This window comes from Bacillus rossius, chromosome 7 (assembly GCF_032445375.1).
Source record: "Bacillus rossius redtenbacheri isolate Brsri chromosome 7, Brsri_v3, whole genome shotgun sequence".
Taxonomy (NCBI): domain Eukaryota; kingdom Metazoa; phylum Arthropoda; class Insecta; order Phasmatodea; family Bacillidae; genus Bacillus; species Bacillus rossius.
The window spans coordinates 37,254,455-37,267,852 of NC_086335.1; the positions used below are offsets into that span (position 1 = coordinate 37,254,455).

The 13,398-nt window shown below is 39.7% G+C and overlaps 1 protein-coding gene across 2 annotated transcripts in view; it reads left to right on the plus strand.

Moving 5' to 3' along the window:
- The window catches only part of LOC134533832 (venom allergen 5-like), a 62,581-nt gene that overhangs the window by 38,007 nt on the left and 11,176 nt on the right, over window positions 1–13,398 (plus strand). For both annotated transcript variants that reach the window (XM_063371522.1, XM_063371523.1), the window contains exons 2-4: window positions 4,674–4,795; window positions 9,610–9,731; window positions 11,386–11,467. In XM_063371522.1, the coding sequence (XP_063227592.1) occupies window positions 4,675–4,795; window positions 9,610–9,731; window positions 11,386–11,467 (325 nt within the window). In that variant the 5' untranslated portion in view covers window position 4,674. The remainder of the gene's footprint in view (window positions 1–4,673; window positions 4,796–9,609; window positions 9,732–11,385; window positions 11,468–13,398) is intronic.

The following is a 13,398-nucleotide window of genomic DNA, read 5'->3' on the forward strand; positions in this document are numbered from 1 at the left end:
TACTTGCACTTTGATTGAAATTTCGGAAATTCAATTCTGCAGTCTCAACACTGGCAGGTCATCATTATCGTAGCGGCGGAACGTGGACACGATATTTTTTTTACAAAGTCCCAAAAGAACAAAATCTTACCGCATTGTGTCAGCTTAACTCGGAGTACGGCAAAAAAGAGCTTCTGTAGTCTCGACCATTGCGACCGGTCCGACGTTCAGGGGCTTCGACGTTCAAACACTCTCGTAAAGAGAGATTCCAATGGGGGAGGGCTGAAATCAACAGATTCACTCTCAGCAAATTGCAGAACACAAAAAAGCTTTACGCTCAGGAGTCGCCATTTTTGCGTAGGTGGCGCTGCTGCAAGCGAGAAAAAAAAAACAAAGTGGTCGGCTGATTTCGTTAGGATAGCTACATTAAAGATACTGTGAAATCATGTAAACGGTTTCCTAGCCCTGGATAGCTACATATTAAAAAGTTATTAGTCGCTTACTCTTTCTTTCCACGAGAGCCAATATCTATACTGGTTGTAAAGTTTCAAATGTACTTTTAGTAAAAAATGTGATTCACTGACATTAGCGGCATGCCACATATATATATACATATATATACATATATATACATATATATATCGTGGGGGAGAAAAAAGGGATGTATATTTATTTTGGTTGCTAAGACCCAGAAGGCTCACAGCGAGGAGGGGGGGGGGGGGGGGTTGTTTCCCATCAGGGACCGCGGCCTCGTAGCAACGGAAGTGCTTCACCGCAGAGGTCAGCCTCAGGAGTCGCTGTGGCGGAGCCGTGGAGAGCGACCACCTGAGCACACGGACAATTACCCAGAAAAAAAAATAGTTTTACGGAGGGCGTCGTTTTTCGCTGTGGGTATTTCCAGTGTTTCAATGTTTGTTTGATTATATTTGCGGGGAAGGGTGTTTGGGGGTGGTCCGGGGTCGTGGGAGGCAGATTTTACGTCTCGTCGACGGCGAGGTATGAAGCGGTAAAAAAATCTGTGAAATGTGATTTTCATAAAAAAAAAAAAATCGTCATTTCTCAGAAGCGATGCTGGTGTTAACCCGTTTTATTTTTTTTTCCCGAAGTCGCTCGTGAATTTTGTTCACGAACCCCGACAATGACATGAAGGTTGTTTTACGGTCACTGTCGACAGAAAAAAAAAGCAGTGTCGCTGTCTTGGGACCCGTTATAAATCGGTTCGTTAACTTTTGATGCCCATGCATAAAACCTAAACAGTGTCGAAATCCTCCACAGCTACTGCATCTCGCCTGCTGGACACCCACGGTCTACCAAGATATTTAAAAAGAATTGGTTGTCTGTAAAGTCGGTTTACGGACGATAGTTTAACGTGACAACGTCATAACAAAACATTAATGAAACGATTGCATACTTTTATGAATAAAATTGAATATTTTTTATTGCATTATCACTATTTTGTATGAATACAAAGAAGGAGTGAAATGAAATCTACAATTTAATTGATATATTTACTTTTATTTGCACTCATTAATTCAAATATGTTTATTATTTTAACGAACAGATTATTTTAACTATATCATTTATACATGTTTGCTATTTAACTTCTTCCAATCTGTGTTATTCTGTTAAGGATAGGACGATGATAGGAAAAGTAGGTAACGAATGGGAGTGTTTCAAGTTTAATGTGCCTCGAAAAAGTCAAATCGATGGTTGTTCCAATCGAGTGGAAGAGAGATAGATGCGACGCAAGCGTACAATGAGCGTAACGGGACAAAGCGTAACGGGACAATGTGCGTAATGGGACAGTGAGTCATCCTTTTTCGTGCTTGCAGCCGGCGTTCATCGATTTATTAGACGTTGTCACGTCAAAAAATTATTAAATAAAGTGGCTCTCTAAATACACAGACACGTAACCAAGGGAATACCGAATATAGGCTACGTGAGAGAATGACAGTCTCATAATAAAATTTGCCTAAACTGATATGAAACATAGTGGATCATCCGTACAAACTATCCAATAAAGTGATTAAGAACATCCAAACTCAATAACCCAGCATGATAGGCGAAACCGATTTCGATATTTAATTTTTTTATATAATTTTTTTTTCTAAGGGCTAAATTTAGCTTTAAATTTATTTCTTTAGCACTCTATAATTTCATGTTTGGTCTCAAATTTTGTAATTTATATACATAAGCATTATATAATATGTAGTTGCATTCAAGTTGCGTGACATTCCACAGCTTGTAAATAACGTTTAGTGAATATCTGGGAGAAAAAAACACGTGAGCGAGTCTTTTAGTACTCTTCTGAAAGACCATACTCTATTATAGGATATATAACTCTACTCTAGGATAGGTGTAACGCGAACTCACCTCGGTAACGAGCAGATTCATGAGTTCTCTTGTTGCAAGTACACCTGTAATACGAAACTTGGGTTCGAAATTCAACGTAGAATTATTCTTTAAAATAATGTCAAGCGTGATAAATATACGCAAATTGTGTTTTCATCTGAATTTCTGGAGGCGAATCACACCATAGTTTCCACACTCGACACTAGAATTCTTCACCGGAGCTGATAGGTCGACTCTCGAATCATTCCAATTGCAGACCGAAATTTTAAAATTATAATTAAACGGCTCCAACTAAAAACGAAAAAAAAAATACTTGAAGAGTACCAAATCCACACTTAGCGACCTGATTTAACCAAGGAAATTCATTGAAATATTGCCCATCTTGTTAAAACTCATTGAACAGTTAAAAACTACAAAGTTTACCGTTGGCTTTGTTGAACTTTGGTTTGCGCCATCCGTCACAGATGGCAGCACCGTGGTTAATCATTTTCGTTCAACGCGAACTTCGTTCCATTCGCAAATGCCGTGTAGCGAGAACAAAGATGTTAACTCATTAAAAAAATAAATCACGACGAAACAACAAATAAAAAAAAACAGACCTGTTGTGATGAATCCCTTAAGAGGCCACTCCAGTGTTTCAGGGGCACTACGCAACCCGCGTTAACCTCATAAGATTCAATGCTATTTTTATTTTGCTTATAACTTATTAACTAATATAGATTTCGAAATGATGCTTGCTTGATATGTAAGACAACGATGATCTTATCAAAGCCCCTTTCTTCAAAAACGTGCATAAATTATGGTTTTATACTAATCTTTACTAATATGTATAAGTGTATTGTCTAGGTTTGAACCATAAGTTATGCACGTTTTTGAAGAAAGGGGCTTTGATAAGAGCATCGTTGTCTTACATATCAAGCAAGCATCATTTCGAAATCTATATTAGTTAATAAGTTATAAGCAAAATGAAAATAGCATTGACTCTTATGAGGTTAACGCGGGTTGCGTAGTGCCCCTGAAACATTGGAGTGGCCTCTTAAGGGATAGCCTCCACGCCCGAGAGACGTCATGCAAACGTATGAGCCAACATGGCGGCCGGTGCCGCGGCCAGTTTAGAGAGATGCCAAGCTGGAAGACTCCGAGGAAACCGCAAGTTGCGCAAACAGAGTGATTTCGATGGTGGAACCGGGGGGGGGGGGGGGGGGGAAGAAGGAACCAAGTCGGGAAGCCTTCTTTTCACAGACGAGAGAGCTAAACGCTCGATCGTGCATCTTCGTGTTTTTTTTTTTGTTCATTGTAAATAAATATGGCGGTGTTGATAAAAGTATACTAATGGCCAATTAGGTTAGGTTAGCTACGTTATAAATACGTTAAAACATTGTGGACGGTTGATTTAGTTAGGATAGCTACATTAAAGATACGGGGGGAAAAAACATGAACTTCGGGGAACTTCGGGTTTTGGCTCTCTCTTCTGTGAAAAGAAGGCTTCCCAACCAAGTCGAGGTCTCTTGACACTCGGTCGGCCGGCAGGTCGTTGAACCTGCCTCTCACTGGGACCCTAGCCTCCGGCAGCCTGGGCTGGACATCATGTAGTCCTGGTCGGTGTGGGACGCGGAGGAGGGGACAGGAAGGACAACCTCCCGGCCACCATAAACTTCTCAATTAAGGATGGAGTCTTCTCGGTTTATACCTCCACATCTCGGGCTGAAACCAGGATATTCGGGGGGGAAAAAATATTTTTAAAAAATATTTATATATACATATAGTCAGCGACAGTGTTTGCTGAAGCACGCGCTCATGAGGCGAGCGGCAGTGTTCTCGGCCCAGCCTCTCACATGACTCATTATTCATGAGCACTAGCTTGAAATAAGAATGAACGAGCGAAACTTACAATTTGCCCGTGATCAAAAGAGCGGCAGTGAACACTATATATATATATATATATACTGCCGCTCGCTTCATGATATATATATATATATATATATATATATATATACATACATACATACACACACACACACACATGTTTACAATGAACTATGATTTGATTTATTTGCACTACTTTCTCACCCAAATATAATTCGTAAGAATATACATTTTTTTTTTAAATAAAAATTCGCTACAGTTAGAGGCTGTAATTGCCAATCGCACGGGTGTATGTACATCTGTCCGCTATGTTTTTATTATTATGAACAAGTAAATTGAAGGCACTTTATGCTTTATTGTTAAGCATATTTTATCGTCTAAAACATTTCGCCAACGACCAGAAGCTGTTTCATCATTTGTTCCAATACTAGTAAATGTTACATTTGCCTGCACGGATGTGTGCTCGTGTGTTGCAGGATGTCTGTACCAAGAGCGTCGAGTGCGACAACCAGCTCGCTGTGCCTGCTGGCGATAGTGCTGCTGCTGCCGCTCGCCTCGGCGGCCATTTATGAAACCTGTCCCGGCAAGACCATGCTCAGTGAGTTGAATCCGAACGAACGGAAACCGCAGAGTAAACAAAGTACTGGTGCCTAAGTACCAGTCCATGGAGTGGGTGTCTGTTCTGAAGTTGAAGTCAACTGGTTGGCAACTGGATAGCAAAACAAATCGGAGCTGTATGAAGGCTTACATGCTACTAGCCGTGTGCCCGATGGGAAAGTCAGTTGCATCAGCGTTTTTGACACCAATTTCCATATTTCTGACTTTAGTTATGACAAACTTCCGTACCAAATTTATTCCTCTATTTAACCCTCTTAGGAGATGAATTTTCAAAACTCCTTTCTTAGTGCTTGCCTACGTCATATAAGGTACTCCTAAGCAAAATTCCATGCCTCTAGTCTAGACCCATCGGTTTAAGTTGTGTGTTTTCTGTCAGTCTGTAAGTGTTAACCTTTTATTAAATAGATTAAATTTTTTAAATAACTTGAAAAATACTCGATGGGAGATTCGTAAAGATGCCATCACGTGTGAATATTGCTAAACAAACATAATACCAACACATTTGCAATAAATCTGCTTTAAACTTCATTTGGGGGATTTGAGGGGTTGTTTTCATCTTGACTTCAAGTTTTAACATGGCAAAGATTGTACACACCAACTCCTTCACTTCTTACCTCCATGAGCATAGTGGACACTCAATGTGGTATTGAATCCTCTTATTCGCTCCACGAAGATCGCAAACTTGTCAGACATGAAAGTAGTTTTGTCATGCTTTTAATATAAGGTAAACGGATCTTAAGTCAATATATAAACTAATAGGTAAACTGTGCATCAAATCTGTAGGTGAATTTTTTTTTGTTAGCATGTGGAGTAGCAGCAGTGCAATATATTTGTATTTGACTAATATAACGATGAGAGTTTAAATTAAAGCATATCCTTGTGACATTACATTACACACAGTGAATTTTTTCAAATGTACGCATCTTTAAATACAATTCCGATCGTTTAATGAGATTCCTTGCAGCTATAGTTTTGTCAAGATTCAGGATTCTCAACATGAGAAAAAAAATTAATTAAACCTCTATTTCTCATCTTTAAAAGTAATTTATAACAAATTGGTAGTTTCATAAAGTTGAAAATACGTCGGAATATGAGTAACAACAAGCGGCTTGTAAACATTATATTTATTTTTCCACAGTTGGATTTAGCGTATAGCGACAGAAAAAAACTGGCTTACTGCTCTCTGTAGAGTGTACACCCCGTGACAGAAACCATTAACCGTTATGTGATTCCGGCCTGTCAAGGCTTGCTTAGTAGCAACACTGACAAGCAGTCAGAACTCCACTGCTGAATAAGCTGAGAGCAAACAAGACAGCACAACATAACTTCAAGTGCTGCATCTTACAACTGTGATTTCGTTGTCGTAAGGCTTAGGCCGTGTTCATATTAATTTTCACAGTTATGTACTTTACTTTTCCTTCTCCTCTGGACGAACTTTAAAATTTTTTTGACCTTTTTAGATGATATTAGTCAGCCAAACCGATTTTCAACATTTGTTTTAAACAAATAAACTTAATTTTATCAGAATTGTTGTAGCTATAAAAGTACATCATAACACATAGTTATAAACACACACACATACGACAATTTACTTAAGTTTCTACCATTGTTTCGTAAATTACAAACCTGTTAAAATATTTTTTTTTAATATATTATGGTCATGTTAATAATCTTAAAATTATTATACGAATTTTTTGTTACTTGAACTTATCTCCTAACGCAAAACAAAATTGCGTAATATCAGGGGTAAATGAGGGGAGTACAGAGTATACAACTTGCGTGGTTAGATTTTGTTTTAATTTTGGTACAAAGCCTTAACTACTTATAATTTTGCCAACTTTTGCCAAATTAATTCATAAAAACTCCACCACTCCCTTCCTGAATTACTCCAACCGACTTTCATGTTGTTTTCGCTTACCCATACATATTTTTTCATTATTTTAATTGAATCACGGTTAGTATCAGAACTTTAATATTTTGATTGAATATTATATTTCAAACAAAATAAACGCGCATTCTGCTTATATTTACGGCACATCATAGCTAGTTGGATGTCAAAAATAACGTTTTGTTTCCCCCTGGCGTTTTTATATCCTACACGTTTATTGCGTAATGGTGTGATCACTTCAAGGTGACCATGTAGTTATGCGACTCTGACATCTCGCATAGGCCTTACATATAATACTCGTGTTTCTGTTCGAGCTGCAGTAACGTTTAACAGTTTGTAACCATAGCCTCGGTGTTAAATGAAACAGGTTGTGTGTCCGAGGCAGCTGTATTGCCTGCTTGTTACCTCGCATCTCGAGTTGAGTGTTTTGCGACCATTAGGCGGGATGTGGAAACGTTATTTCTCTTGGTTCGTAAAATGTGGCATCATTTTCCCTGCAGTATCATATCAAATAACTGAAGGACATTTCTGCGTTTTAAGTATTTATCTCACAATATTTTTGATCTGTAAAAAATTATATCATTGTAAACGGCATTTGATAGAAGTAATTTCGTGGATGGAACGTAAGTCGATTAGAACGGAAACACGGTGCTGCCATCTGTCAGTCTCTCATAAATCTCGAAAAGATGGTGGACCCGAGTCATTCAAAGGTATATATTAACTTTCGTTGACATATAAGTGTGCCAAAAATAACTTTGTAATCGTACAAATTTTCTTTGATACGTTATGTTATAATTTATAGTCATAAAATAAATAATGGCAACTTAAAACAATGCGCATTTAAATTTTACAGTTCTTAGTTAACATTTAAATGTAGAGATAGAGCCAGTGTTAGTCATTCTGCAAACACAACACAGCAGCTACAACAAAAATTGTTACCCTTCATATATTCGACGCCAGGTTGAATAAAATAATTTCATGGTTAAATTTTTACTGTTAAATCATCCCAATAAGATTTAACGGTTTGTATTTACAGACGGTCAGTATTTACAGACTGATTTTTAAAGTTTAAACAAAAACAAGCATATGCTTAGTGTTATAATATGTGTTAAAATGTTTGAGGGTAATTTTGTTTTAATGTATCAGATGGACTCCAACTTTTATTTTAAAAAGTACATAAAAGATAACGTCGCGTTATAAATGCTTTAGAGAACCAACCAAACGTTTAAAATCTTTGACGCCAAGTTTTTTCAAACACAAATTTTCTGGCTAATAAATTGTAGAATTTTTTTTTATCGCGCGCGTTATTATTTTAAAGAATTATACGTTGAATTTGGTGTCCAATTTCCGTATTATCAATTTATTTGAAACACGAGAACACGCGAATTTGCTTGTTAACGATGTTAGATGTTTACACATCACTAACGAGTACTGAAAGATTCGCTCTTTTTTTCCCCTTGTAGAATTCATCACTGAGTGGCAAATATTCCTTTGGTTTATATTTCCTACTTGCATGTATATATCTACTTGGCTTCACACTGGCTAATTTATATGAAATTGTTATAGATATTTATGTTGGTAGTTAGTTTTTTTTCCCTGTGGAACTGCCTAAAACCGGTTTGATGAACGCAGGCGAGGGTTTATTCGTTGCTGTGCCAAGCTGTCTCTGAGCGCTCCCTTGCCAAGCAGGTTTTATAGGCATGTCTTGTCTCGCGCGCCGAGTCGGCTATTTAATTTCCTTGCCGTTACTATTAATGATGGGATTTTACCTGTAACTTTATCCCGATAGCTATCTTGCATTTATTGTTGGTTCGCAAACTTTTGTCAGCAGATATTTACTGGACGGTATTTTCGAGTTGTAAAATGCCACGTGAATTTTACCGCAATTACGTAATCTTTAAGTGAACATCCGTTGAGGAAATTTGAGACGAAGCAAAGCACTGTCTTGATAAACTCACAGGTAAAACCCTAAAAAAGCAGGAATTGCAGTAAAGTGAAGTAACCAACATGTCGTGTCGAGATGACAAACGAGCGAGCTTTGTGCACTTACTGATGTCGACATTCGAAGACGGGTGTGACAACTGCGATGTTGTGGCTGCTACCGCGCGGGAATCTGGTGACGACTGTCATACGTTTGGTGCGTATGTAAAGGAAAGAAACGTTTAATTTATAAAGACCACGGATGTAAATATTGGTGGCCAAATATTTTGTAAATTGTTATCACAAAAAAATTAATGTTAAGGAAATAAGAAAGAACAAATTTTTCTTATGAAGCTTTGTTCTTTGTGGGTTTTTTATTCCTTCAAGAACGTTAATACATAGTATTTTATAGACATTGTTTATGATGTAAACGATAACGCTGATCAATGACACATTTCGCTATCAACACCTGAAACAGGTAGCTATTCAATTATTCAGAGGTTTATCACTTATTTGCACTCACTCATAAAGTCCTAGCTGGGCACTCTTGAGAAGAAGAAAAACAAGCAATTTAAATTTGTTCAAGAAATTCGAGTCGGGGCTGAGATGTAGCTGTATTTCCGTATTTAGTTTTTAAAATGGATTTTTCCCTAGACTAGAAATAGCTAAAACGCTTATATATATATATATATATATATATATATATATATATATATATATATATATATATACATACATACATATATAAATAATATACTTATAGGCACGAAACTCCCGGTAGAGATTCTTGGATCATTCAAGAGACTTGCATCACATCTTTATTTCCATTTCCCTGCCGTACAAAGTCACGGTTACCGCTCCAAACTCCTTTGCTGCTGGGCACGACGAGAAGACAGCGCGCCAGTCCGCAGCCTTGCGCACCTGACTTAGACGGGTCCCTCGAGATGTTCGTGGCGCGACCGCGCGCACGTGGTCCCTTGTTGCAGAGAGCGGCGGCCTGACCTGTCACGACCGGCAGGTGATCCTGGACAGCCACAACAAGATGAGGCAGTCCGTGGCGCTGGGCCGCGTGTCCGGCCAGCCGGCGGCCACGGACATGCAGGAGATGGTGAGCGCTCTCGGACGTGCCAGCTCGCGACGGGTCGATACCACAACGCAGAAATACCTTAACTCCGAATGTCAAAATTGACCACAACGCCGAAATATCATAACGCCGGATGTCAAAATTGACCACAACGCCGCAATACCATAACGCCGAATGTCAAAATTGACCACAACGCCGACAGCTAGAAAACTGCTGTGTACCACAACGCCGAAATAACAACTGAATGAATTTGTAGCCTAGCCTAACCTAACCTAGCCTAACCTAACCTAGTCTAACGTAACCTAGTCTAACATAACCTAGTCTAACCTAACCTAGTCTAACCTAACCTAGTCTAACCTAACCTAGTCTAACCTAACCTAGTCTAACATAACCTTTGTGGCAGTCCTGCAATGACATTTTTCGGCGTTAGTGTATTTCGGCGTTGTGGTAATTCGGCGTTGTGGTACACAGCAGTTTTCTAGCTGTCGGCGTTGTGGTCAATTTGGTATTTCGGCGTTGTACTCGCAACTACGTAGCCTACTGGCGGGAAACAACGCAGATGCGAGAGAGTACGATTGTGGTGCGTGACATCTTAGCTCCCCGGAGTGCGGCATCTGGTAGAAGCGATCTCGCGAAGTAGCTTGGCTTCTGGGTTTTAAGCCGGCGTCCTCGGCGAATAATATTCACCGATTTTTCGGTCGACATTGCAGTCGCGATCGTCACGCTTACAATCCAGAAGCCAAGCTACTCCAGACAATGGCCGTGAAAGCCTGCGAACATTATTAATCTCGTGATTTGAACGGAAGTCGTGTGGATCGGCGCTGCCATCTGTGGCGAAAGGCGCTAACCAAACTTAAGAAACCCAAAAAGAAAACTTTATAGTTTTAATTTATTGAATTTTAACAGGATAAAGTTCCTTGTCGGAAATCAGGTCCAAAGCCGGAGATTAGTAATTTTACAATTTTTTTTTACGGTTTTATCGGATCCGTTTTATTTTATGGTTTAAAATTTCGGTTCGCAAATTCAATGATTCGAGAGTCGACGTAGCTGCTCCGGCAGGCGAATTCTATCGTCGGGTACGGGGACATACGTGTGATTCGCGTTCATAAATTAAGTTTAAAACACAATTTGCGTGTGTTTATCACGCTCGGCATGATTTTTGAGTCCTCTACGTTAAATGCCGATCGAGTCCGAGCTTCGTATTATGTGTATTTGCAACATTTTATTGTTACTGAGGCTAAATGTTACACATCACTGACGAGTACCGAAATACTCGTATATATAATATATATGTATATATATTTTTTTGCTTACAAGGCTCCGAATGTCACACTCCACATTTTAGGTTAGACTGAACGATGCACAACTACCCAGGGAACACATATTACAAATTGTATATTTATATTTTTTGAAATACTTTAATCCAATGTTTGAACTTGTATTTCGTAAAAAAAAAATTGTATAAAAGTAGCCAAGTTCAATATCTGAGACCTAAATTGAGTAAATATTCCATGGCCAATATCCGACTGTTAGCAGCTGCAACCTTCCTCGCACGACAGCCCCTCCTGAAAGGTGTTCCTGGGTGTATACTGTTGAGTGAGGAATCGAGTTACCTGCTCGGTGGTCGCTCGTCCGACCGACCGGAGTGAACACGTGTACTGACGGCTTGTCTCCGCAGGTGTGGGACGACGAGCTGGCGGCGGTGGCCCAGAACTGGGCGGACCAGTGCACCCTCGCGCACGACGGCTCCAGGAACGTCGGTGAGTCTCTGTCCGCGGCAACCTCCGTCCCGCCCCTTTCGGGGCAGGGGCGCAACAACAGGGGGGAAGGGTATTTTGCCCCCCCCCTCTGAAACCTTGAAGTGGGGGCAAACGGGGGCAAAGAAAGTGCCGTGTAATCAATTTTTAGACAATAAAACTGCTTAAATAGCAACATTTTCCACCTTGAAATACAAATTTTTTCCCGGGGGACCCCCGCTTCAATAGAGCGGATCGATGATTCTTTATAAAAGGTATATTGCCCCCCCCCCCCTCCTTTGGAAATTTAGTTGTTGCGCCCCTGCTGTCGAGTCGAGCCACGCGGACTGTGGCAGGCTGTTCAGGGGGGGGTATCCCAACACTTTGCCTTGTTCCGCAACCAAACCTGCGGACCCTTATTCCAGGACGTGTCCAAACCGTATCCCAGTAAAGAGATCAAATCGGCAGCCATTTTTAATAAACGGTGCCCTGCGCGAGCCAAGAAACTGATTCCAACGCATTCTAGCGGTGGACTGGTAACCGTCGATACCATTTTTTTTTTACGGCAAAAGTCCTAGATATAGCAGCACCGTCGCACGAATTAAATGGTGTTGATTTTCTCAAGTACTTCAAGTTGTGATCATTTCTTGTGTAAAGGGTAGTTTCGATACCATTAAAGTTTCATTGGGCACACAAATACGATTGATATGCCCCCTCGAAATTCACGAAATTGAATACACTCGAGTTAACGGCGCCGGATGCTGGTCCGCCATCTGGGCGAAATCAACTAAATAGTGTGAGCTCTGCGCATGCGCTAAATAGGTCACGGATACGACACCGAAATCCGTTCCCTAAACTACAAGGGACTATCCGTGTTCTATCGTGCACTAGTAATACGATTAGGATGAAGGTGTAGCATATTCATCTCCTAAACCCTTATTTTTGCGTGGTCGCGTCACTTGTCTCCGATCCAAGTGTCTACCACCCAATTACATTTCATCCACGCTCCATTAGCATCTCATTATATTTCACAATCTCTAATGACCTGTTGGTCGTCGCGGTGCTGAGTGAAGCCTGTTCCATTCCACTTACTCTTCTTACATTCGTCTTTCATTTCAGCACCTGTGATGCACACTCACTTTGCGTACGGGGGTGTATTTTGTGTTGCCTATTTGTCAGGCAATTCAACTGTAGCGCCTGTTACGAATGTATGCATTTCGCGATATACGGCCTACCTAAGTGTTCAGACGAGGCGACTGTTTTTTTTTTTTTAATTTATATTTGTACTTGTTTTTTGCATCCGATAAATATCTACCATTGCCTGGAGTTTATAAAATTACACGTGTAAAACTCCCGAAGGAACATAACACTGACAGCCAATGTGTTCACGAGTCGAAGAGCTGACGCGAGGGCTACGGATTTCTATTTATTAATTTTATTTTTTAAGTTTATTATTAATTAAGTTTAAAAAACGGAAGAGATCTACTCAATCATCCTTTAGTGTATTTTTTTAATTATTTTCTTAAACGGACCCCACTCGGATATCTTGAGTGGTTTCAAATCGCGTTTTTTTTTTCCTGTACTTGTGCGCACAACGGTGTACACAAGCTGGCGGGATCCTTAAACATTAAGAACCCATAATTTATTTTTATATATGTTATTGCTTGTAATTGCAAATTACTTTAAATTAATTCATAACTTAACTGTGTGAACGTGGCATGTAAATGATGAATTTATTTTTAATTCTACTCCCGTTTATTTTTTTTAACCCCCTGCTGCAGAGGCTCATCTCGTAGAAATTGTTTCAAATAAATGTTTAGATGAAAATTATAATATTTGCAAACCTAGAAATGAGTTAGTTTTCTTGGTGTGTGTGGGAGGGGGAGGGGGGTTCCGGTGGCTTTGTTGTACCGGACAGGCCAGTTTATTCGAATACGAGCTCGCAAGAATCATTT